The sequence below is a fragment of the Bos mutus genome, chromosome 14, assembly GCF_027580195.1.
Source record: "Bos mutus isolate GX-2022 chromosome 14, NWIPB_WYAK_1.1, whole genome shotgun sequence".
Lineage (NCBI taxonomy): Eukaryota > Metazoa > Chordata > Mammalia > Artiodactyla > Bovidae > Bos > Bos mutus.
The window spans coordinates 52064621-52089229 of NC_091630.1; the positions used below are offsets into that span (position 1 = coordinate 52064621).

General features: G+C 38.0%; 1 protein-coding gene across 1 annotated transcript in view; it reads right to left on the minus strand.

Moving 5' to 3' along the window:
- MTFR1 (mitochondrial fission regulator 1) overlaps positions 1-24609 on the minus strand; it is a 60100-nt gene that overhangs the window by 32083 nt on the left and 3408 nt on the right. The window contains exons 2-3 of the mRNA XM_005892950.3: positions 12766-12905; positions 6036-6134 (exon numbers count right to left, since the gene is read on the minus strand). Of these exons, the coding sequence (XP_005893012.1) occupies positions 6036-6134; positions 12766-12828 (162 nt within the window). The 5' untranslated portion in view covers positions 12829-12905. The remainder of the gene's footprint in view (positions 1-6035; positions 6135-12765; positions 12906-24609) is intronic.

The window sequence follows — 24609 nt, forward strand, 5'->3', positions numbered from 1 at the left end:
CAATACTTCTCAATTTTACATCTGTAATACTTCATATATTAAACATGAAATGATGCTTTTTGCACAAACTTTTTAAAAAAAGATTATTCCATGGACTTAGTTTGTAATCTTATTAAACACTGATTAAATGTAATGACTGAATTAATATGTCTGCAACATGTACTCAATGAAATGAAAATGTTAATGACACTGTCAAGCACCAACTCCAGAATTAATAATATCTGTATCATTTCTAGTTGACATCCTGCCCCACAAAATAAAGCAGTTTAAGTATTTAAGTTACATATCTAGATTATAACAGTGATTTATGCCACCAAAAAAGCCTAACAAAGTCCCTGGGGAAACCAAACTCATACTAAAAAATAAAACTGAAAAAACAGTAATACTAATCTTTTTTTAAAAGGCCTCTTCCGCTGTTGCTGAAATGTGCATTCAGTAGCATAAGCGTGAAATGACGAGGGCAATTCACTCAGTAAAGTGCTAGTGCAGGTGAGGTCTGCATAGGCACGGGGTCTGAGGGCACGGACTTCTAGCAAGTGTGATGTAGACGCCACTACTGACATGCATGGATGACTGATGGGAAGTTTGAAAAGTAAAGGTCAACTTACTGACGGTTCCAGCAAGGTCCTGTCCTATCACAGCTATTGTTAGTAGGGGGAAAAACAAAACAACAACAGTGAAGAGATAGAAAAGTGTTCTTTTTCAAAATCAAGGGGATTATACAATTTAAAATTAGTGTTATCAGTATCCAAAGTCTTTTCAGAAAGTATGAAAAGCATTTCATTCAGAGCAAGATTTAGTAGCACTGTATTTTTTACTAATCTTAAGAAATTCAAATCAACATTTGATACAATTTAAATTATCCAAGATTCAATTATATTTCAAGAATTTTACCAAAGTAACTTTAGGTGATTTAAAACATCCTGATAATGTAAAACTATACTAAAGAAACTGATTTATTAAATAAAATACATAAAAGAAAAATATAAAGTATTGAAATGCTTAAAATATTAGAAGAACTCAGCATGTCCTCATGGGACTTTTCATAAAATAAACACACTGGTCCCAGGAACCAGGATTCTCTGTTTCTTGCCAAAAACGGTGTAACAGTAAATATACTCAGTCTATTTTACCACCAGTTGTTTATAGCTAAATGCAAAACATGTATTCTTCAAAGCAATACTGTAAAATATTGATAACATCTAGCTTTTTTATTTGTAGATTTAATTATTTCTCTTTTTCTACCAATTCCTGTCATAGTTAAAATATTAAAAGCAGAATTTCTACATTTTAATATAGTGACACCAATAGGTCACAGGGCATGCCTGTGTAAAGAACAACAAATACTCTAGCTGAAATGTAGGCACTAACACTGCTGAATGATGTGGTCACTTAAAAAAAAAAAAAAAACTGAGCATTTATTAACACTTTCTATTCATGACACACCTAGAATGGGGGAGGGAGGAAGGTGAGGGAAAATAGGGAGAAGGAAAAAAGACCTGAGAGTCAAGAGCGAGAGAAATGTGTATCTCTCAAAATAACCCAAGAAGGTAAGTAACAGTATCCCCAGTGGAGAAACAAGTCTCTAAGAAGTCAATTACTGAGAAAGAATAAAATATCATAAATGTTATTTACAGAGCTGGGCTCCAAATTACTATGCCAGGCTACCAAATTTATACACATAACACGTGTAATCTTGATTTGGTTATCCTTAACGGCCATCTTATAGCAAAAATATTAATATCAAGAAATGGACATCGCACACAGTATGACATTTCATGCTAGCATACCGCGGATTATCAGAAAGTTATGGATAATGCTGAAGGGCAGGTCCCTGCTAGTCATGGCCTGATAAAAAGTGGTCCACTGGAGAAGGGAATGGCAAACCACTTTAGTATTCTTGCCTTGAGAACCCCATCAACAGTATGAAAAGGCAAAAAGATAGGACACTGAAAGATGAGCCCCCCAGGTCGGCAGGTATCCAATATGCTACTGGGGAAGAACAGAGAAATAGCTCCAGAAAGAATGAAGAGGCTGAGCCAAAGCAGAATGATGCCCAGTTGTGGATGTGTCTGGTGCTGAAAGTAAAGTCCAGTGCTGTAAAGAACAACATTGCATAGGAACCTGGACTGTTAGGTTCATGAATCAAGGTAAAATGGACAGAAATCAGCAAATTTAATACAGATGACCATTATATGTACTACTGTGGGCAAGAATCCCTTAGAGGCAATGGAATAGCCCTCAAAGTCAACAAGAGTCCAAAATGCAGTACTTGGGTGCAATCTGAAAATGACAGAATGATCTTGGTTCATTTCCCAAGGCAAACTATTCAACATCACAATAATCCAAGTCTATGCCCCAACCAATAAAGACGAGGAAATTGAAGTTGAATGATTCTATGAAGATCTACAAAGCTTCCTAGAGCAAACACCAAAAAAAGATGTCCTTTTCATCACAGGAGATTGGAATGCAAAAGTAGGAAATCAAGAGATACCTGGAGTAACAGGAAAGTTTGGCCTTAGATACAAAATTAAGCAGGGCATAGGCTAACAGAGTTTTGCCAAGAGAATCCAATGGTCATAACGAACACCCTCTTCCAATAACACAGGAGATGACTCTATACATGGACATCACCAGATAGTCAATACTGAAATCAGATTGATTATATTCCTTGGAACATTTATCAGCTTACTTCCTTGTTTAATCTCTCTCCCCTGAACTATATCCCAGTAAGGGTGAAGATCATGACTGTTTGGTTCATCACTGACCAACAATACCTAACATAATACATGGATCTCACGTTTATCTGCTAAATGCCATGTGGCAGGTGGTTGTTTTCCTTCCAGACTTAGTGTGAGAATTGTAGTGAGAATCTTACACTTGTTTAGTTACAGAACATTCCCTTCTCCACCAATTCCAACAATCACTCTTAGCCATCCCAGAAACTAGCCTGGGGCAGGGTTTCCACAGGAAAAAAAAGAGGTAGTCCAGGTAAAATTACCCAGAGGTCTGCAGGTTGCAGAGCAGGGATTCAAACTCCTATAGCACAGGGCCAAGTTCCCACCCATCCCTTTATCTGATAGCATGCAAGATCACTTTTTTGTTGCCTTAGGTTTTTTAAGTGTAGTATTTATTTATTACCCCCAATAAGCCACACTTAAATTCCATGTGTTAAACTCAGAAAATTTTAAATTTATAAAAATGACCCTAAAGGTGCTTTAGTGATTACTTTCATATTTGCCAACAGATAGGCATGTTACTGCTTTAAACTTTCTTCAGCAAAATATGAAAACACAACCTGTAAATGAAGTCCTCAACCCCACTGCAAAAGCTCCTGAAGAGGTTTTTAAAAAACAAATGTATGAAAGAAAGTCAAATATATGAAATTCAGATTTAGTAAGCTTTGGATGACATCTATATTCTTTATAAGCCCTGTTAAGTGTTTTTGTTGGGGGTGGGGGTGGAGCCTTGAGGGTGGAGCCCAAGCATGCTTATTTTTTAAAGCTCCTGGTGATTTAAATATGCACCTAGTATTGAGAACCACTGTAAATCAAAACCTCTGAACCCCATTCCAACAAACAATATAGCAAAAATATATTGAGTGCTTTTACATGCTTTTTTACATTCATTATCTCATTTTTATTACCAGCACAATATTCCCTGTGACCATTAACTGGATTCAGGTGTAAATAAACATGTTGATCTATGTTCTGAACTGTGACCCTATAAATATACAGAAATCAAATTTGTAAAATCACAGAGTTCATTTAGTGAGCCAAATAAGTTTAATTTGCTATTCTGCTGTAAGGTGGCAATAACGATAAAATCCCACCACTGGCATACTTTTACTGTGCACTAATTATGTACCAGTTATGATACTCAGAGTTAGATATCCTAACCCTCACATCACAAAGTAACATTCCTGGCTTGCCCCTCGTTTATGTGAGAGTCTTACTTGTCCAGATAATGGGTCATCTGACAACAGTGAAGAGATGGTATGATCTAGAAGGAACATACTGAGGCCTAAGAGTTCAGAGGTGAAAACTGCTGTGAGGGTGACACGGTTGAGGTGCCGCCTGTGAGTGTGCGTACAAGGGAAGGAATAGAAGTGAAAGCCAACAAGAGCAGAGGAAGTAAAGAAAATATGAAACTGTGTTTCCAAGGACACTGAAATCACCCAGGACAACAAAGAACTGGCTTTGACTACTCCTTCTGAATTGACCCATGAATGCTTCATTCTCATGTTTAATCTATTTCAACTTTTGTCTCCTAAACAGGGCCCCATAATGGGGTCTGCTCTCCTTGGGTCTAATGGTGGCTTCCCAGTTTCAGACTTCCTATAGTCATGTTGGAGTCCTAGACAGTCCAAACATATTCCATATCAATCAAACCCCCACTTAGCCAGAAGAATAGCAAAAATGTTGTCAATGTTATTACTCTGAACTGCATCCCTTATATTTTTCAAAGATTCTCCATTTTTTAAAATTTCTGATAGACTTAGTTAAAACAAAACAAAAATACCAGAGGATACAGAGGAAAAATACCAGACAAATTATCTAACTAGCAGATAAAACACTTTAAGATTGACTTTGAATCTGAAAAGCAGCAGCGCTACAAAGCTGCCTAGAAGCAAAAATCTCACTTTAAACAAATGTCTTGTTTTCTACTACACTCTCAAGTAGGTCACCAGTATTTCTCATACCTTATTCCTCTCTCCTTATGTTAATCTCTTTTCAAATGTAGCTCCTGTACTAAACCTAAAATTCTTTTTCTGCTCAGACCCTTCTAAGTAACTAATAACATTGAGAAAGAGGCTCCTTCCAAGAAAATGAACTTGGCCCTAGTAACTCAGTCCACTGACTGTCAAGGCAGATTTGGGCTGCTACCAGAAAATGCTATATTATCTTCATTGCTTTCATTCACATCTAGCTGCTGCTGCTACTGCTGAGTCGCTTCAGTTGTGTCCGACTCTATGCGACCCCATAGACGGCAGCGAACACAAATGCTGAATCAAATTCTCCTGCAACTAGGTTAAGCAGATTGATAAATAGAATTAAATGAATAGTGCAATCAGAAGAAAGTAAGTCTTGGTTAACACAATAGTTATTTGAAGGAAACTGGCAAATAAAGCAATCAGCAATTGGTGTCTAACTGAACTGAATTCTCAGATATTGTGCTTGACAGAATTACTACCATAGGTTTCTCCATTTTAATTTTTTTTAACTTGATAAAATTTATCATTTTGTATCATTTGATAAAAATTACTTCTGGAAGTTCCAACTTGTCAATGTCTAGACTGATGCACAAAGGTTTTGCCAGTCAATCTGCTAGTGGGCACAATAATGACCAACCTTGCTAGTCAATCTGAACAAATGATAATTTCTACCACTTACTGAGGAACAGACTGTTAACTGTCTTTACAAGGAGAAATAATTTTTAAGTAAGACATCATATCTAGTAAGCTCACAAGAGCACTTCTGAATTATTAATTAAATATATATCTTCCACATTTCACATGCTAATCTATTATTTAAAATTGGTATAAATATCTGCTGAACTTTATATTATACTTAAATGTTGAACTGAAAGGTTTTGTCTTATTACTGTTGTAGAGAATTACTGAAAAACAAGAACAAAGCTATGTGATACATGTCTAACACTAAAACAACAGTAAGGAACAAAAGCCCAGATCAAAAAAATATAACCTTTATATCCAGGCAACGAGGTGAGTGGTTCCTGATTTGGTGCTAGAAGACAATGTTCAAGGTCACCTGGGAATTAACTGCTTGGCTTACTATATGCTTCTAAGTCTTCAAATATGTATTCTTAAGGATAAATGTCTTAAAGAGCTTAAATAATCACTTCACAGAGGAACTAAAATTAGAAAGACTTTACTATGGTTTTTATCCTCTTATTTTATTGATAGTGGCATCAATGGGAGGAGAGGTTCAAAAAGTACTTTTAAAGCTGCCTTGCCTATTTATATTACCAAGGAACATATTAATATAAAATCTGAAATATATAAAATACAGTACCTGAAACTGAACTCTTGGACACTGGATCAGAGATAAATTGGTACCAATTTTCCTTACAATACTCCGAGATGACCCATATGGCTTCCCAGACCAAAGAACCTGAGGAAGAAGGAAAGACCAAAAGTTCAATGACAAGACTTACAGAACTGTTCATACAAAAGCATCAGACAATTAATTGCATGACAAGCTGACACATTAATTATGGAATCAGAATGCTCTATGTTACAGGAAATGAGCTGATATTTTTCAATTAAAAATGTAATAATATATATAGCAGGCTATTATTAATGCAGTAAAGCTTAATGTGAGGCATCATATAAAAATGTAAAGAACAATTAGTGGGAGTTGCTTAGAGGTTCAACCCCTGGTCAGAGATCTGATCCCACAAGCTGGCATGCCCCCACCCCAAAAAAAGAACTACGAGTAATTGTAAAATATCATATTTGGAATAAAAACTCATCTATTTTCATTACGCTTCCATACTATTCTGCAAAGGAAGCTATTTTATCTCCTCTGCTTTATTTTTAGAATTTTATATATGTATAAGTCTCTCAAAACTACAAGCTGCTTTTGTTACAATAGGCTTTCAAAACAAATGCAAATCAGTACAAAGTTCAGAATCTGAATTTGTACCATGCATGATGCTTCATTTTGTTCGCTTATACAAGAAGGCCTGGCCAAGGGTGAGTGGGGGCCAAAATCCAGTTGTACTACATTTTCTCATGAGGCCCTGTCTAGGGGGAAAGGTACCTTTTCCTAATTTATACAAAGGTACTAAATGGGTTGTGATAACCCTAATGAGCAGAACTTTTCAGATGAAATCATAATACAGAGGACATTATACTATGCTTAAAGCAAAAACAAACATAAACCTCCAAAGCAAAAAGCAAACAAAAAATGCATGTTAAATGTTAAATCATTACAACATGTACCTTGAAACTTCGCCCCAAGTATATGCTCTTTCCTTAAAGAGAAAAACTATCCATCTGTTTTCAGTGCTATACCTGAAAGCCTGGACAGAAGAGGTAAAGAGAGGTAGTATGCTATTAAAAAGCAATTTTAAAAGACAAGAGGGAGAATGACGTGACTATTTACTTAATTCATTCAACTTAAATATTCAATTATATCCTAGCATAAATAATGTATTCTGGGCCATGAACATTGACCCCTTTTTAAAGTTACTCCATGCCCATTCTAATCTGAAGAATGGAATTACAGTTTGATCAAGCAGTGTTCGTGTAAAGAGCTATGGCTTCCGCCCATAATCCTAACCAGACCTCTAGACCATTTTAAAAGCACGTATAACTTGTAAAACAAACAGAGAGGCAGTCTGATCTCATATTTTAGCAATCAAATCCAATTTAAGGTTAACAGTATGAGTCAATGTGAGGATCATGGGGTATATATACCTCTGGCATCTGCCCCAGCCCATGTAATTGTCATCATCAATATGTTCAAAGTTTCAGAAAAATAACAAGGACCCTGTGTGCAGCACAGGGAACTATATTCAACATCTTGCAATAACCTATAATGAAAAAGAATCTGAAAAAGAACAGATATTTTCCTATATATGTTTAACTGAATCACCCTGCTGTACATGTGAAGCTCACACAACACTGCAGATTAACTATACTTCAATTGTTTTTTTAATGCATTAAAAACAATGTTCAACGTTACACTGATGATTTTACCTGGGAGAGTTCTGGAAAGTACTAATAGCCTAACACTTCAACCAACAAAAATTATATTAACTCCTGCTTTAGAGACACAAATATTTTTTAAGAAATAGAAAAGGATGATATAGATTGGAAAACTGGTCAGTGGAAAGACATCAATACTGAAATAAGAACATTAAACAAAGGATACAAGAGAGGAAGCTATGTGAAGCTTAGAAGGGAATTACGTGGAGTTGAGGAAAGGAAATTATCCACACCAATGATCATACAGAGGATCATCACATGAATAGTATTAATAACACATGAGAACTAACAGCAGGAAGATCACCTGACCAGAGGAAAAAGGGAAGAATAAGAGGCCAAGAAAAAATAAGGACAAGTAATTCTAAAATGGACAGTATTCAAGCAAACTCTTTACCTTATACACGTTAATAGACATAGATCTTTAAAGAAAAAAAAAATCCATAGGGCAATAGTAACTACACCAGTCAACCATTTCTGATGTCTTCTATTTAGCCACAAGTGAAAACTCTATGATGTACAAGTAGAACACTATTTATGCATCATAATGTGACAGTTACACAGCCTAATGTGAAACCTTTCGTCCCTCCAGTAAGCAAAGATCTTACCTGCAGATGGAGAGGACAAAAAAGCTCACAAAGAAAAGTTCAGAAAGGACTTGCCAAGGTCAGGAACTAAGATTTCTGCCAGCTTTTAGCTTTCCTTGGTATGCATGCTTCAGGACTACGTTTCAACTACTATCTTCCCATTTGCTTAATATCAGAAGGAAAGACTTAGCAGGTGCCTTCCACAAAAGAAGGTGGCCAAAGACTCAGTTTTTACTTGTAAGGAATGAGTAGACTATTTAGGATTTTTGTACAAAGTTAAGGAAAGTAAAAGAACAGACTGCTTTACGTGATTATTTCTTTAAGTATACATAGTGGACTAACATAATGTGGTTCTTCTGTTACTTGTGAACTGCATAGCATTTAGCACCAAAAAATACGAAGCAAGGGTCTAAATGAGCTAGTGACTGGGATATTCAGAAAGAGGAGGAGCCGTAAACTTTACTGGATTGAAGAAAAAGTTAGACGAAGGAGCAGCTAACTTCCAGGAACTCTAAAACTAGGTCTGACTATTTTTTTCTATTCAGTCCTCATGGAGGGGGCAAAGTCGTAAATGGCTGTGAAGAAATAATGAACAGATGGTATGGAAAGTCACCATCTGTGCATGATGGGAGGCTGCACGGCCCAAGCGCATCTCCTGTCCTAACCGGTTGCTGAACTGGCTTGTCAGGATACTTGTTTGGAGAAGGAAAGGCTTCCTCTAAAGATAAACTGTCGTTAATATTTTCAGATGTTAGAGAGAGGTCAGGGAGAAAACTGTCATTACTAGACAATTCCATTTCATTAAGAAACAAGAATTCAATTCCATTAAGGAATAATTAAATGAATGGAATTATTAAATAAAATGTTTTGCTTTATTCATAAGAACTACTGATAAATAATGTAATAATGAATCGGGAGGGGGGTGCTTGCGTATCTGAGTCTAGTAATGACAGTCCATAACATGTAGCAACAGAGTTTGAAAGTGATGACAGCAAGGCAGGAGGATGACGACAGGAAAGCTATCTGTTCTTTTTTCAGTGTGCCATGCTATTGTCACAGTGCTGAAGTGTGAGGCTGGAATCCGAAGCTGTCATCTATCTCATTATGACAACTGCTCTCAAGCTTTATATGTTAATTCGTTTGTTATAGACTAGTTTAATCTGTATTTCTATTTGAGAGTCACCACTTAGCAAGAGAAAGTATAAACCTAATTCTAAATAAATTTTTTTTTCTCTAGAAAAACTATGTAATACTAACCCAAGGTTCTTATTCTGAGGTTCCCATATCTCTGAAATTATATGCAAAATTGTGTGCATACACAACATTTTTCTGGGAAGAAGGGTCATACTATTAATCAAATTTTTAGGGAGTCTAGGACCCAACAAGGTATAAATTCTTAATTCCACAGGAACCAGAGTGTGTGTTGGGGAGAAAGAAGTAAAGATATGAAGATGAAATTCGGTAACAATTTTGAACTCCCCAACTGAAGATAACCTTTGCCTCAGTTCTCTTCCTCCTTATCTAAACTCCTAGCCACATTCACACGCTTCCTCCAAAGCACAAGAGGAAAACAAGGGTACAATTCTCAAGTATTACTGGAAATACATTACTAATTCAAATTAGATATTTGCTATAACTTTTCAACGTAAAATACTGAGATTAACCAGAATCACATTAGATTCATAGCTTGCTTTCTCTAGTTTAAAAACACTTTTACTTAAGGGCAAAAATATAGTAATAATACACTGAGAAGAAAGTGTGGACAAATGTGAGTACAGCAGACCCCTGAACAACACTGAGGTTGGGGGCACCAAGCACTGCCCCACTTTCCCGACAAAATCCACAAGTAACTTTACAGTTGCCCCCATATCCACAGTTTCACATCCCCGGATTCAACCAACCATGGATCCTGGAGTACTGTAGTACTGACTACTGAAAAACATCTGCATATCAATGGATGTGAGCAGTTTAAATACACATTGTTCAAGGGTCAGCTGTATATAGTTTTAAAGTCAAACAAATGTTGAGGCCAAATGGAAGGCAATGAAGAGAAAACAGAGAGGCCTCAGCAACATGTAGGACTGGCTTTAAAAGCCAAGATTAAAATAAATAAAAAAATAAAAGTAGGCACTACCACTTATTGTCTGTTTAAAGCTGGCAAGTCATTGATCCCTCTATATTTCCCTTTCCTCATCTATAAAATGGGGACCTCATGCCTATGAGCATTAAATGAGATAAGTTTGTATTATTTAATAAATACTGTCATTTCCCCTACTATAAGAGGTAGTAAAGTACACTAAAAAAAGGATTTTGGAATCAGAATTGGATTCATTTTATAGCTCGGCCACTTATTAGTCAGGTAACTTTAGACAACTCAGTTAAACACTCTTGAATTTCAGGTTCCTCATCTGTTTAAAAAACAAATCATTGTCCTAGTGAACACAGATAATATGCCTAAAAGAACTGGGTATACTAAGCCAATGAATGATAGCTATTATGATGGCGCTGATTTGTGTGATAAAATACAAATAGGTTATCATCACCAAAAATAAAATCCTGATCTCACTTGCACTTTTTTTTAGGCAGATAAAAATACGTAAAGGATGAAAGCAGTTTTTGTTCTTGAATACATTCAAACACAGTACTGAGTTCATTTGTATATCTAACCAGTGAGAAATACATATTTTATCACTGAAAAATGGAACTAAAAAGTGGTTGATATTTTTTTTTTTTTTTTGCTTTTCAGACTACTCCTAGGTAGCAGGCTGAGAGATTTAGGAAACAAAGATAGAAAATAACTCCAAAGGTTCACACTGCTTCATGTTAGGAGAAAATTTATTTTTATATAGACTCAGTTAACTGGTTAAAAGTGATGATCATATGTTACATTAAAAAAAAATGGTATTTCCATCTGCCATTAGTAAAAAGGGCTGTCAGTTTTTATTACAATATTGGGAGCAAATGAATGCTCTCTTACCTGGTCCATTCTTTGATGAAAGGCACCCGTTTTAGAGTTCAAAATGAATAAAGCTAAATAAGCAAATTAAACCAAGTAAAGCATGTTATCTGTTCCTGAAACAAAATTCTGCACTTTGGCCTCAATCAGCCCTGGTCACATTGCCCGACTTCGGGCGGGGGCAGGAGGATGACAGAGCAAAATGGTAGGAAGTTCACTATCACTGACTATACCTACGCTCCATACAAGCCACTGGCAGGCATTGTACATACCCTGCCATTTAACCCACAGGCTCACTGTGCAGCAGCAGTTCTTCCCATCTGTACTCTGCAGATGAAGAAAGTAACTGGCAGAAATACATTTCAGACTGAGGTGTGTGTGCGTCCAAGACCTACATGATCTTTCCACTAAACTACACTTCTTACTAAAACTGCAAAGGAAAAGGAATCACAAACTGTAAAGCTTCATGTTGGGGGACTCATTAGCAACAAAAGCTTCCTGACTTTTCGAATGGAAAAGAAATTCTCTTGCTGTCAGTACTGAAATGTTCATCTGCCCCAGGTAGCCAAATAGTGGTAAGCAGCAAACAAGAAAGGTGGTATAGCGGCCCTAAGTGAAATAGGAATTGTGAGAAGATGTAACTGAAAAAGATGAAAGTATTAACTTTACAAACCATTTTCCCATTGCTTATCCTCAAGATGATAATCTCAAAATTATGCAACTATAAAAAAGGGTAATTTTATTTGGTTCTTTGCTTTTTATCTCCATAGAAAACATTTAACTTTGGGAGCTTGGGGGAATAAAAGTTCAACCTTCTCAACATAAAGAGACACAAAATAAAACCAAAACATAAAAGCAATGCAATTAAAAGTATACTCAAATTATGTAACTTGCCTCTATCTTTTAAGAAAACAGCTTAATTCCATGTCACCAATAACACCACATTTGAAAATGATATGTATTCCACAAAATATGCTTGGTACAACTATTGTTCTAATAATTTTACACTGGGTCTGAAAAAAAATTATGTATCAGTAGAATATATTTTTTAAATGTTAAGATTAGAGCATCTTTGGCATAGAATAACCATATTACACTAATTTTTTCTTTGTATCTGTAGCAGACATGACTTTTATTGTAAACAGTTGTGTGATAAACCACATTATAAAAGCATTCAATATTTCAATGTTAACAGTTCTACAACACTGAGTTGTCAAGCATTAGTCAAACATTTTATTCAGTGATTTATATATATATATGTATTAAAGCCTTTTCCTCACTAATAACAAATTCATTGCTTTTAACAGTTACATGAATATTGGGTAAATTTTCGATGTAACCCATCCCATAGGATGCTGGATAAAGATTCACTTCCATGATCTATATAGCAAGCAAATTAAACAGTACATATGTTGGCCATACATAGATTCATTTTTCCCAGAAAAAAATTATCAACATCCGGATTTTAAAAATGAATTTTGAGCACTCACCGATTGCATGCTTCCAACCTGTTGAAAAATCATCCTAATTAGGCGTTTAATCCAGCCAAGCATTTAGATGGCAAAATCTCTCCAAATTTGCATTTCAAGTACTTCAGGCATACATAGCAGCACATGGTCCATAAAGCATGCTGAAATTTGAAAATGCAAATACTAAAGTGAAATTATTATTATTTAGAATCTTTACAGTCTACAACATGTCTCACAAAGTCAGTCTAGTCTACAACATCTTAAATCTTTGTGTGTGTAATTAAAAAATTTTTTTGCTTGACATCAGCTTTATATAAACTAGTATTACAATTGTTTTTCTGTTTTTTAACTTTTCCATTCAGGGTTCTATGTTGAAAGTGATGAAAACCTATTGTGACTGACTTAAGCAGAAAATATATTTATGGAAAGACACCCAGTAGATAACAACCTTAGAAGAAACTGAGAGGCTACATAACCAGCAAAGACATCCAAAATCACAGCAAAAGTGTCTTGGGAGACACCTCTGCAGTTGCTACTGTGACTACTGACGGAACAGAAGCTCCCAGGTCCCCCTTCTCTGTCTCACTGGCTCCTGAGTTGCTCTCCTACTAGTGGCATTTGTTTGGTCAAATCTACCTGGCTACAGGGTTTCCCAGGTGGTGCAGTGGTAAAGAATCTGCCTGGCAGGAGACGTGGGTTTGATCCCTGGGTCAGGAAGATCCCCTGGAGTCAGAAATGGCAACCTGCTCCAGTATTCTTTCTTGCCTGGGAAATTCCATGGACAGAGGAGCCTGGCAGGCTAGAATCCATGAGGTCACAGAGTCGGACATGACTGAGAGACTGAGCACGCACCTGGCTATAGTGAGAAGCAGATTCTACCTTCCACCAAAATCATAAAGAATTCCATAAATATAAGGCAGGACTTCAGATGCCAGAAGGTCAAAAAAAAAAAAAGACAAAGTTCTTCCACACTCACTGGCGCTATGACCCTGCTACTCATCCTCCTCCCTTCCTCATCAATATACTGTGTATCTGACACAATTATGAACTTATGTGGCATAAACCAGTTTACTGGAAGGGCTGGTCTCCAAAGTGACAAGGACTGTACACCAGACTATAAAGCAATGTGCTGCTTTCTTCTCAAGGAAGCCTTTAAAAAAAACTGTACTTTGTGATATATTTGATTCACATTCTGATATAAGTTTATCCTCTTGTGGACCAGAAATAAAATTTGTGGCCTACACTTTGAAAAGAACTTGATGAACAATTATAAAGAATGGAGGGGGGTGGGGTAGAATAAAGATGCCATAAATATGCCAGACGCTGGGTGAAACATGAACTAGAAGGAGACCAGCTCTAATGACAGATCAAAGTATGTAATGAAAGAGAAAGCACTAACAGGAACATACAATTTACTGGTAACTAAGGAGCGGTCACAACTACAACAGTGGTGAGATATTAATATATTTTAATATTACCAGCATCTATAATTGCTTATAAGAATGAATACTCTGAGAGGTAATGGGAATAAAAAGTACAGAGGGCCAAAAACAATGGAGATGACTGGCCAAAAAAAAAAACTGATCAGAGAAAAAGGATGGTTTTATGTAGGATTTGAAAACCTATCACCGTTTTCTGGTTTTTTTTTTTTTTGGCCATGCCTCAAGGCTTGTGGGATCTTAGTTCCCTAACCAGGGATTGAACTTGAGTCCTCAGCAGTAAAGCGCCAAGTCCTAACCACTGGATGGCCAGGGAATTCCCCTTACCGCTTTTTTTAGAAACTGAGCTATAACTTACACAGAAAAGTGCACAAATTTTCAGTGTGTCCAGGTATAAACCTGTAGAACCTCCATCCAAACTAAAATATAAAACACTTAAAGAATGCCAAGAGCTCCTGTGAGCCTCCACCCAGTCAATATCCACGCTTCATCCATCTAAATAATACTCTAACTTTTGCAGTCTATCACATCTGCAGGCTGTACGTACTTTTTTGGGTCTGACTTCTTTCACTCAACGTTGCCTGTGAGATTCATTCCCATGATTTGGGAATCACAGCTCTTTTTCACTGATGTGCAGTATTTTGCTATGATACTCTACCACAATTTACTTACCCAATTTACTAGGGGTTTTTGTTTTATTTTTTTGAAGTATATAGTTAATTTACAATGTTGTGTTACATGATTTACTGTTTGTGAACATTTGGGTTGTTTCCATTTTTAGCTGTTACAAATAAAGTTGCTGAAACAATTCATGCACATAACATAGCAAGGTACACATAAGAACTAATTTCTCTTGAGTTTATACCCAGGAGTAAGATTGCTAGATCATAATATATACAGATACATAGCTAAATCTTTAATAGAAACTAAGTTTTCTGAGGTTGTTATACCAATTACACTCTCCAAAGCAGATAAATAAACGAGCTCTAGCTGTTCAACAATCCCTCGTATTGTCAATGGTCAATACTTGGTACTGTCAGTCTTTTTAATTTTAGTAGGGGGTTCTTCACAGGTTTGGGGGGCATATTTTGATACCTTCCATTGAGAAGTTTTTTTGCTCATTTTTTAAGTGAAAAGTTTTTTAAAAATTATTCTTGTGAGGAAGAGAGTCTGCACTACAGATGAAGATTAGGAAGCATGGCTTAGAAAATGTAACCTAAGAGTGAATGGGCTAACTCATACAGAGTAAGAAATGAAGCCAGGATAGACATCTCAGGAAATACCTGAAGATCAAGCAAAGGTCAGTGCGAAAAAATATGCAAAAGAGGTAACGAAAAATGTAAGAGATACTGTCACCAAAAAAATAAAAGGAATTTTCAATAAGGGGAATGTTCAACAAGGATGTTAATCAGAAAACATGGAAAAGAGGTCACATAGCTGGGGGCCTCCTCCAGCTACCATTTACTCCAGACCCCTCCACTGTGCTCTCTGGAAGCCTGTTTGAATGAAGGTAAGTGTTTCCTCCCTCACCGAACTGAAACTCGGCTCTCCCTGTAGAATGCTGTGTCAAAGGGTCCAGTACTTGCTTATTCTCGCTCACTTTACATCCAGGCTGTTTCCAATCAGTCACTGCTCTTTGTGGTGGTGGTGGTAGTGGTTTAGTTGCTCAGTCATGTCCAACTCTTTGCGACCCCAAGGACTGCAGCACGCCAGGCTTCCCTGTCCTTCACCATCTCCCAGAGTTTGTTCAAACTTATGTCCATTGAGTCGGTGATGCTATCCAACCATCTCTGAATTACTGCTGTTAAGTTCTTTTCAAAACTCTCCCTCAAAGGCAAAACTAAAGAGACAACAGAACAGATCAGGGGTCACCAGGGACTGTCAGTGGAGGAACAACTCCACTGTAACAACTACAATAGGGCACAAGGCAAGCTTTGGAAAAATGCACATAGTCTATATCTTGATTGTGGTGGTGGTTACATGACTGTGTTCAAAGAAATCTACCAAAAGGAGTGAATTTTGCTGTGTGCAAATAGTGCCTTCATTTAAGAAACAAGCAAAAGCAGCTCTCCTTAGGAAGCACTGCTTGACCACCCTCTGTTCCTCATGAGGACTGACTTAAGGGCGCTCGAGCATTCCCCATCACTCAACTATGAGTCCTGAGTCCTCTCTTCTCCAAGCCCTTCCCTAAATGGAACTCTGCACTCTGGACTCATCAGCACTAGTACATCATAAACACATATTCTTGCCACTGCTGAGTGGTTATAATATTTACAATAATGCATCCAATACACCACTGTTTGAGTCTATTTACATAAAGATCTAAGACAGGTAAAACTAAAAGCAAGCTAATCACACATTGTGAATTCTTTTTCAAAGTTTTTTTCCTAACTGTTGTGGAGACAGAGGTAGTGACTGATAGTAGGCCTGACTGCAGGATTTCAGTGGATGCTGGCCAAGCTGTGTTTCTCAACAGACAGACAGTTGGATGTGCTTACTCTGGGAATGCTTATCAAGATGCTGCACACTTACATACTTTTCATAATGTAAGTTACGCCTCAAATAAAAGTTTTAAAAACACATATAGCTTTTGATTAAATTACTTAACTTTCAGGAATTTTTTGCAGAAATAAAAGCATTACACATAGAGAACATAAAAGTATTTTCTGCAGTGCTTCTTCTATTCACAAAACTAGGATCAATTTTAAATGTTCATCAATAAAACACCTGTTAATTACAGTATATGCATATTACAAAGCTTTATGCATCTATAAAAAGCAAGTTACAGTCTATGTAATGACTTGATAGTATGATACAGGAGAGTAATATACTATGATTTCATTTCTGTAAAAGACAAAAATCTTCAACCTTTTCATTTATAGAAAGATGTACATCAAACTATTGAGAGAGATTGATTCGAGATGGCAGAGTAGAAGGACGTGCCCTCATCTCCTGCAAGAGCACGGATATAGCTGTTGAACAACTATCGACAGAGGAGCTGGAACCAACCAAAAAAAGGATACCCCGCGTTCAAAGACAAAGGAGAAGCTGCAACAAGACAGGAGCAGGGGCACAATCATGATAAAATCAAATCCCATACCCACCAGGTGAGTGACTCACAAAACGAGGGAACCATAACACCAAAGAAGTTCTCCCCCTGACGTGAAGGTTCTGAGCCTCCCATCAGGCTTCCCCGCCAGGAGATCTGACAAAGGGATTGGAAATCCCCGGGGTACCTGACCTTGAAGGCCAGCAGGATTTGACTGTGGGACTTCTACAAGACTGGGGGAAACAGACTCCACTCTTGGAGGGCACACACAAAATCTTGTGTGTACCAGGACCCAGGGGAAAGGAGCAGTGACCCACAGGAGACCGAACCAGACCCACCTACTGTGCTAAAGGGTCTCCTGCAGAAATGTGAGGTGGCAGCGGCCCACAGCAGGGACAGAGGCACTGGCAGGAGCAGTTCTGGGACGTGCCCATTGGCCCTATCACAGAGCCTATAGACTCTAGGGCTGGGTTGCTTCAGGCCAAACTAACAGGGAGGGAGTGCAGCCCCACCTCTCAGCAGACAACTGGATTCAAGTTTTATTGAGAGTCCCAGGCAGGATAATCACCAAGGAGGAACACATCAAGACACAGTAATTAAACTGACAAAAACTAAAGACAAAGATAGAAGGAACAAGGAAAAAATGACAAATAACATATTAATACAAGGGAACTCCCTTAAGGTTATCAGCTGATTTGTCAACAAAAACTCTACAAGCCAGAAGGGAATGGCACAGTATATTCAAAATGATGAAAGGGAAGAAACTACAACCAAGAATACTCTATCCAGCAAGACTCATTCAGATTTGATGACGAAATCAAAAGCTTCACACACAAGCAAATGTTAAGAGAATTCAGCACCACCCAACCAGCTTTACATCAGGCTATTAAAATTGGCCAGAGCAGGGAGAATTTTTTCTTTGTATGGTTTGTGCTGCTTAGAACAATGCTACAAAGCATGTTTTACTTTTCATTTAAAAACAAAATCTAGAAGTTACAAAATCCAAATATCACAGCTTTCACTCAGACACTCCTTGCACCATATGGAGACCTTCAGTCTCCCTCCCCTGAACTTGCGGTCATCCTAGTCAATCCCTTCCCACCTTCACTTTCTTCCGCCTCATGCAGCCCCACATCTGAACCATTGCTTTCTAGTATTTTCAGTCCCTTTTTCTACTGTTTTGTTTCTTCAGCAAGCCAGAACTTGGTAAGCACACCAGCCTACACTTACGAAATTGGGCTGTAGGAAAATGACTAAATCTCACATCTTGAAGTTGCTACAAATGTACTACCTCTAGTTTCAACTAGGCCTTCCCTAGTAGCTTGGCTGGTAAAGAATCCGCCTGCAATGCAGGAGACTCTGGTTCAATTCCTGGTTGAGGAAGATGCCCTGGAGAAGGGATAGGCTATCCACTCCAGTATTCACAGGCTTCCCTGGTGGCTCAGACAGTAAAGAATTCGCCAGCAATGTGGGAGACCTGGGTTCCATCCCTGGGTAGGGAAGATCCCCTGGAGGAGGGCATGGCTACACATGCCAGTAATCTTGCCTGGAGAATTCCATGAACAGAGGAGCCTGGCGGGCTACAGTTCACGGGGTCACAAAGAGTCGGACATGACTCAGGGACGCAGTCAGGGCAGTCTTACTTTCCTGCTCTTCCCCTCCTCCATTCTCCAGGGCAGCTATTTCTAGCATTCTCCACGCTCCCCAAATCTCTCTAATTCTAGCTCCGTCATTTCTCAGATGACCAAACTTACTATTCAAATAAGAAAAGTCATCTGACAGGAAATCCCTCAATGACCTCACACTCCACATGCCGCAAGCGCAGCATCTCTGTATCCACACCTGTTCTGTCCCCCTAAACCTGTTCGCCCACTCTCTCCTGTCCCTCCTTCCAACCAAGTGCTCAAGATCATACCCACCCCTCCACTCACAGGTCTCATGACATCAGCTATACCCTGTATTACGTGGATTCTTTTTCCTGTTAACGGCAATCACATGCTACCTTCCTGTTTCTCCCATTTTCTTTCAAACCAAAGAAAGCAAAAACTGAACATGTTAATTTTCCTCCTAAATGTGTCCCCTGCCTCAGACAATGGCACCCCAGTTGTTCTTTCTGTTTCATTTCCTACAAGCAGTTCTATTTCCCTTCTAAATATATCAAATTCCATTTCTGCTGCTCCTCCTGCTCTTCTGAGTCTGTATACTGTAAAAAATCTAACAAGATTACGTGCACCACCCTTTCCCCTGATTCTGCTATCCCTTTCTATCCATTCTCAATACAAAGTACTTAGGACTTGAGCTGTTTCCCTATCCTCTGCATTTTTCATAATCTAATCTTTGATCCAGTCCCATAGATAATCTTAGAAATTCAACATGCTTCCTGGACTACTGCTAGCTTCTACCAATCTTTTGTTTCAGTTTAGCTCTCACCTCCTCCAAAAGGGTTTTCCCGATCAACCAGTATTAGGGCCCTCCTGTGTGTATTCTCCTACACAGCACATTAAAACAATGTATCTAAACTGCCTATCTCCTCCACAGCACTTTAATCACCTCAAGTGCAAAGACTAGCTTACTCATCATAAGACCCCAGCACTCAGCAAACTATATAGAATACAACAGTTGCTCAGTTAATACTTGAATATTAAACGAAAGGCATCTAAGCCCCAAGCCGGTGCCTTTTCTATACTGTCTCAATTGTAAACAGATATCTTAAGAGGAATTTTACTTCTATTTATATGTGAACTAGGCTAATTTCAGACAAATTCTCCTCCTGCTGAGAACAAGTAAACTAGTGGAACAAAAAAAAAAAAAAAAATTTTTTTTTAATTAACTATTTGAAAGCATTAGAGAACTATCAAGGCAGAGAAATATCACCAAGCCAACAGTTGGTGCTTTGATAAAAGTAGTAAAAAGAACTGACCTCTAAATGAGATTTACTGAGGAGAGAAAAGGCACACGTTACTAGTAACAGGAATGAAAAAGGGGACATCACTATAGCTCTTAAAGGCATGCAGAAAATCATAAAAGGCAAAACAAACCCGTAGTGTAGGGTGTTACCATGGTGGTTACCTTTGCATGGGATGGGTAACAGGAGCAAGGCAGCAAAAGGAGTTTTCCAGAGGGTGGGCAACTTTCTAGTTCTTAAGCTGGGTGGTCACTGCATGGATGTTTGCTTTGTGATCATATATTGAGCTGTATTATTTATGTTTATCCATCTTCCTGTGTTACACTGTGTGTTACACTTCACAATAAAAAAGGTTTAAAAAAGATGGCTAAGAATCAGGCTGCACTTTGTTTTGATTGGTTTGTTTCGTTTGGTTCTGTGTGTGTGGGTAAAATTTGACTTCTAGAATTATATGATGATAGTATAGGCTTAGAATCTACTCTGGCTAGACTAGACATAGAAATACAATGCAGTACTACAGCGGGGTTGGGGGGAGGATGAGAGCTGGTAGAAGAGAAAATCAAAACTGAATGAGAAATAGATAAACACTGAAAACAGGCTTTCTTTTCCCTCCACAAATACTACAAAAATATATAGTAGCACACAGGTAGACCAATTAAAAGTGAAGTGAAAGTGAAAAATCACTCAGTCTTGTCCGACTCTTTGCAACTCCCATGGACTGTACAGTTTAGTTGCTCAGTCGTGTCCAACTATTTGCGACCCCATGAACCGCAGCATGCCTGGCCTCTCTGTCCATCACCAACTCCTGGAGTTCACCCAAACCCATGTCCATTGAGTCGGTGATGCCATCCAACCATCTCATCCTCTGTCATCCCCTTCTCCTCCTGCCCTCAATCTTTCCCAGCATCAGGGTCTTTTCAAAAGAGTCAGCTCTTCACATCAGGTGGCCAAAGTATTGGAGTTTCAGCTTCAACATCAGTCCTTCCAATGAACACCCAGGACTGATCTCCTTTAGGATGGGTTGGATCTCCTCGCAGTCCAAGGGACTCTCAAGTCTTCTCCAACACCACAGTTTAAAAACATCAATTCTTCGGCACTCAGCTTTCTTTATAGTCCAACTCTCACATCCATACATGACCACTGGAAAAACCATAGGCTTGACTAGATGGACCTTTGTTGTCAAAGTAATGTCTCTTCTTTTTAATATGCTGCCTAGGTTGGTCATAACTTTCCTTCCAAGGAGTAAGCATCTTTTAATTTCATGGCTGCAATCACCATCTGCAGTGATTTTGGAGCCCGGAAAAATAAAGTCAGCCACTGTTTCCCCATCTATTTCCCATGAAGTGATGGAATTCTCCAGGCCAGAATACTGGAGTGGGTAGCCTTTCCCTTATCCAGGGGATCTTCCCAACCCAGGGATCAAACCAGGTCTCCCACATTGCAGGCAGATTCTTTACCAGCTGAGCCACAAGGGAAGCCCAAGAATACTGGAGTGGGTAACCTATCTCTTCTCTAGCGGATCTTCCCGACCCAGGAATGGAACCAGGGTCTCCTGCAATACAGGGGAATTCTTTACCAACTAAGCTATTAGGGAAGCCCACAATCAAATCAAATAAAATTGTTTCAACTAATGCAGTGTATGTTTTTGAGATAGTTATGACTTTTAAAAAAGTTATTAGCAATAGCGTCACAAGAAACCTGCTAGCAGGGATAACAAAGTTGTCAGTAAATTTAAAATGCTACAAACTTTAAAAATTACAAGAGTACATGGAGTTTATTTTTATAAGATCTTTGTGAACTATTCACAGAAATGGCCACTTAATTATCTTTACAATGTAACAGAAGAGTGTGACCACTTTATACTGGGAGTCTAAAAAGATTAACAGAACATTCTTAGTTACTGGATTGGCCAAATTACTGGAATAATGTTTCCTTTTTTTCAGAAAACTTACTAAGAAGTCAGGTAAACCAAATCAGTGTACCCCAAAGGGCAATCTACATTCTGGGTACAAACAATGATGCAAAAGAAAAACAAGGGCCATGAAGTAAAAAACAAAAACTTAATCAACTTAAAATTACTGTACTTTATTTTGATGGGAATTCCTTGCAGTCCAAAGGTTAGAACTCTGTTTTCACTGTCGTGCCCTCAGTTCAATCCCTGGTTGGGGAACTAGGATCCCGCAAGTTATGCAGGGCACCACCCCCCCAAAAAAAGTTACTGTCCTTTGAGAACATATCCTTCTTATGTTTCTAGTGTGAAAATGTTTTTTCTTTTAGGACACGGGGACAGTAGATGAATGTTATTTGCTTTTTTTTTTTTTTTTAATGCGTATTGAGCTTCCCTGGTGGCTCAGAGGTAAAGAATCGCCTGCCAGTGCAGGAGACAAAGGTTCGATCCCTGGTTTGGGAAGATCCCACATACCGCAGAGCAACTAAGCCTGTGCACCACAACTACTAAGCCAGCACTTGGGCACCCAGGAGCCACAGCTACTGAGCCCACTTGCCACAACTGAAGCCTCTGTGCCCTAGAGCCTGCGCTCCACAAGGACAGAAGCCACTGCAATGAGAAGCCCGAGTACCACAATGAAGAGGAGCCCTCTTCCACTTGCTGCAATGAGAGAAAAGCATGCCCAGTAACCCAGCACAGCCAAAATTAAATAACTAAATATTGTTAAATTAAAAATATATAAAATGCTTGTGTGTGCATGTTAATTCACTTCAGTCATGTCTGACTCTTTGCAATCCTATGGACTGCAGCCCACCAGGCTCCTCTGTCCACGAATTCTCCAGGCAAGAACACTGGAGTAGGTTACCATGCCCTCTTTCAGGGGATATTTCCAACTCGGGATCAAACCTGTATCTTTTGTCTCCTGCATTTGCAGGAGGGTTCTTTACCACTAGAGCCACCTGGGAAGCCCCCACCCTCCCCCCCAAAAAATGTTTATTTACCATAATAAAAAGTTGTCTACCATATGTCAACAACCTACCCTACTTTCTAGAAATTAAACTTGAAATTCAAGTCTAGTGACCACAGCTATAGATTTCCCATCAGTCTGGGCTGAGACTTTAAATCAGAACACTTTACCACACTATTAAGTAATGACATAGTATTCGACCTATGCGTATGTAATTTACTGGCAGTATTTTAGAACTAATATTCTATACTAGTCATACAACATTAAATATACTGCTACATTCCCAGTACCCAACACAGAATCTGACATAAGTGTAACTTTTTTCAGTCCACAATAAATCTCATGACCTGTACTACATCTCTCAACAACAATCTATTTAGATAAGAAGCCTAAGAACATTACCTAATTAAAACTCGATGAAAGTTCTTTCAAATTAAAAGAGCTTTAGATAAGAAACTGAACTTTTGAGGGACATTTTCACTACATTTTTAGAGGATGACTTTCTCTCCTTATGTTATAAAAGAGGTTAGAGGTAATTGTATGTTTCCATTTGAATTAAAGATGTGTCATTTTCATGTAACTCTGAGATATAACCCTATTGTGAATGACACAGGAATTTCCTTAAAGTGTTATTTTAAGCATTCCCATGCAAACGAATTAAGTATTCTGGCATCAGTTTTAAAACAATCTTTTGAAAGACTGCCCAAGTATCTTAAGTGGTCCTGGACACCAGTAGAAACAAACACTCACATTACTTGGAAGTCAATAATATTTTTCACTAATTAAAATTGCTTCCTTGGGCCAAGCAAATTGATGAGAATTCATTATAAAGGTGATTTTGATAAGCTGTGTAATAATTACTGTCCTCTACATATTATGTATATATAAAACTGCCTTATGGAAAAAGTCAACAAATCATACTTTTTAAATTAAAGGTGTTTAGTTGTTTTTTTAAATTAACAGTATTTTTTACTTTTTATTGAAATATAGTTAATTTACAATGTTGTGTCAGTTTCAAAAAAGACGCTGCATTTTTAAAAGCTAGTAAGGGTACTTGCGACCCCATAGACTGTAGCTCACCAGGCTCCTCTGTCTATGGAAATCTCTAGGCAAGAATATTGGAGTGGGTTGCCATTCCCTTCTCCAGGGGATCTTCCCAATCTAGGGATTAAACCCAAGTCTCCTGCCTTGCAGACAGGTTCTTTACCACTGTGCCATGAGGGAAGCCTAGTTACTGAAGTACTAGTTGTAGAAGAGAAACTCTAGAAGCAAACTAAATGTCCATCAATAAGGAAATAGTTAAATTCAACATACCCATTCTAAGTTTATGACCATTAAAACAAAAGAAAGGATATCTGATAAACATCTAAATGACTAACATATATGTGATTCTGTTTTAAAAAATAAAGCATAGAAATGGTGGTGAAATATTTTATGCACATGCATATACAGAAGAAAAGATCTGAAAAGATACCAAAGCTTAATATTGTCTGTGTCTGAGGTGAGGTGATGGAGTTCTCCATCTTTCTTCTGTATCATTACATAGTGAGATTATAG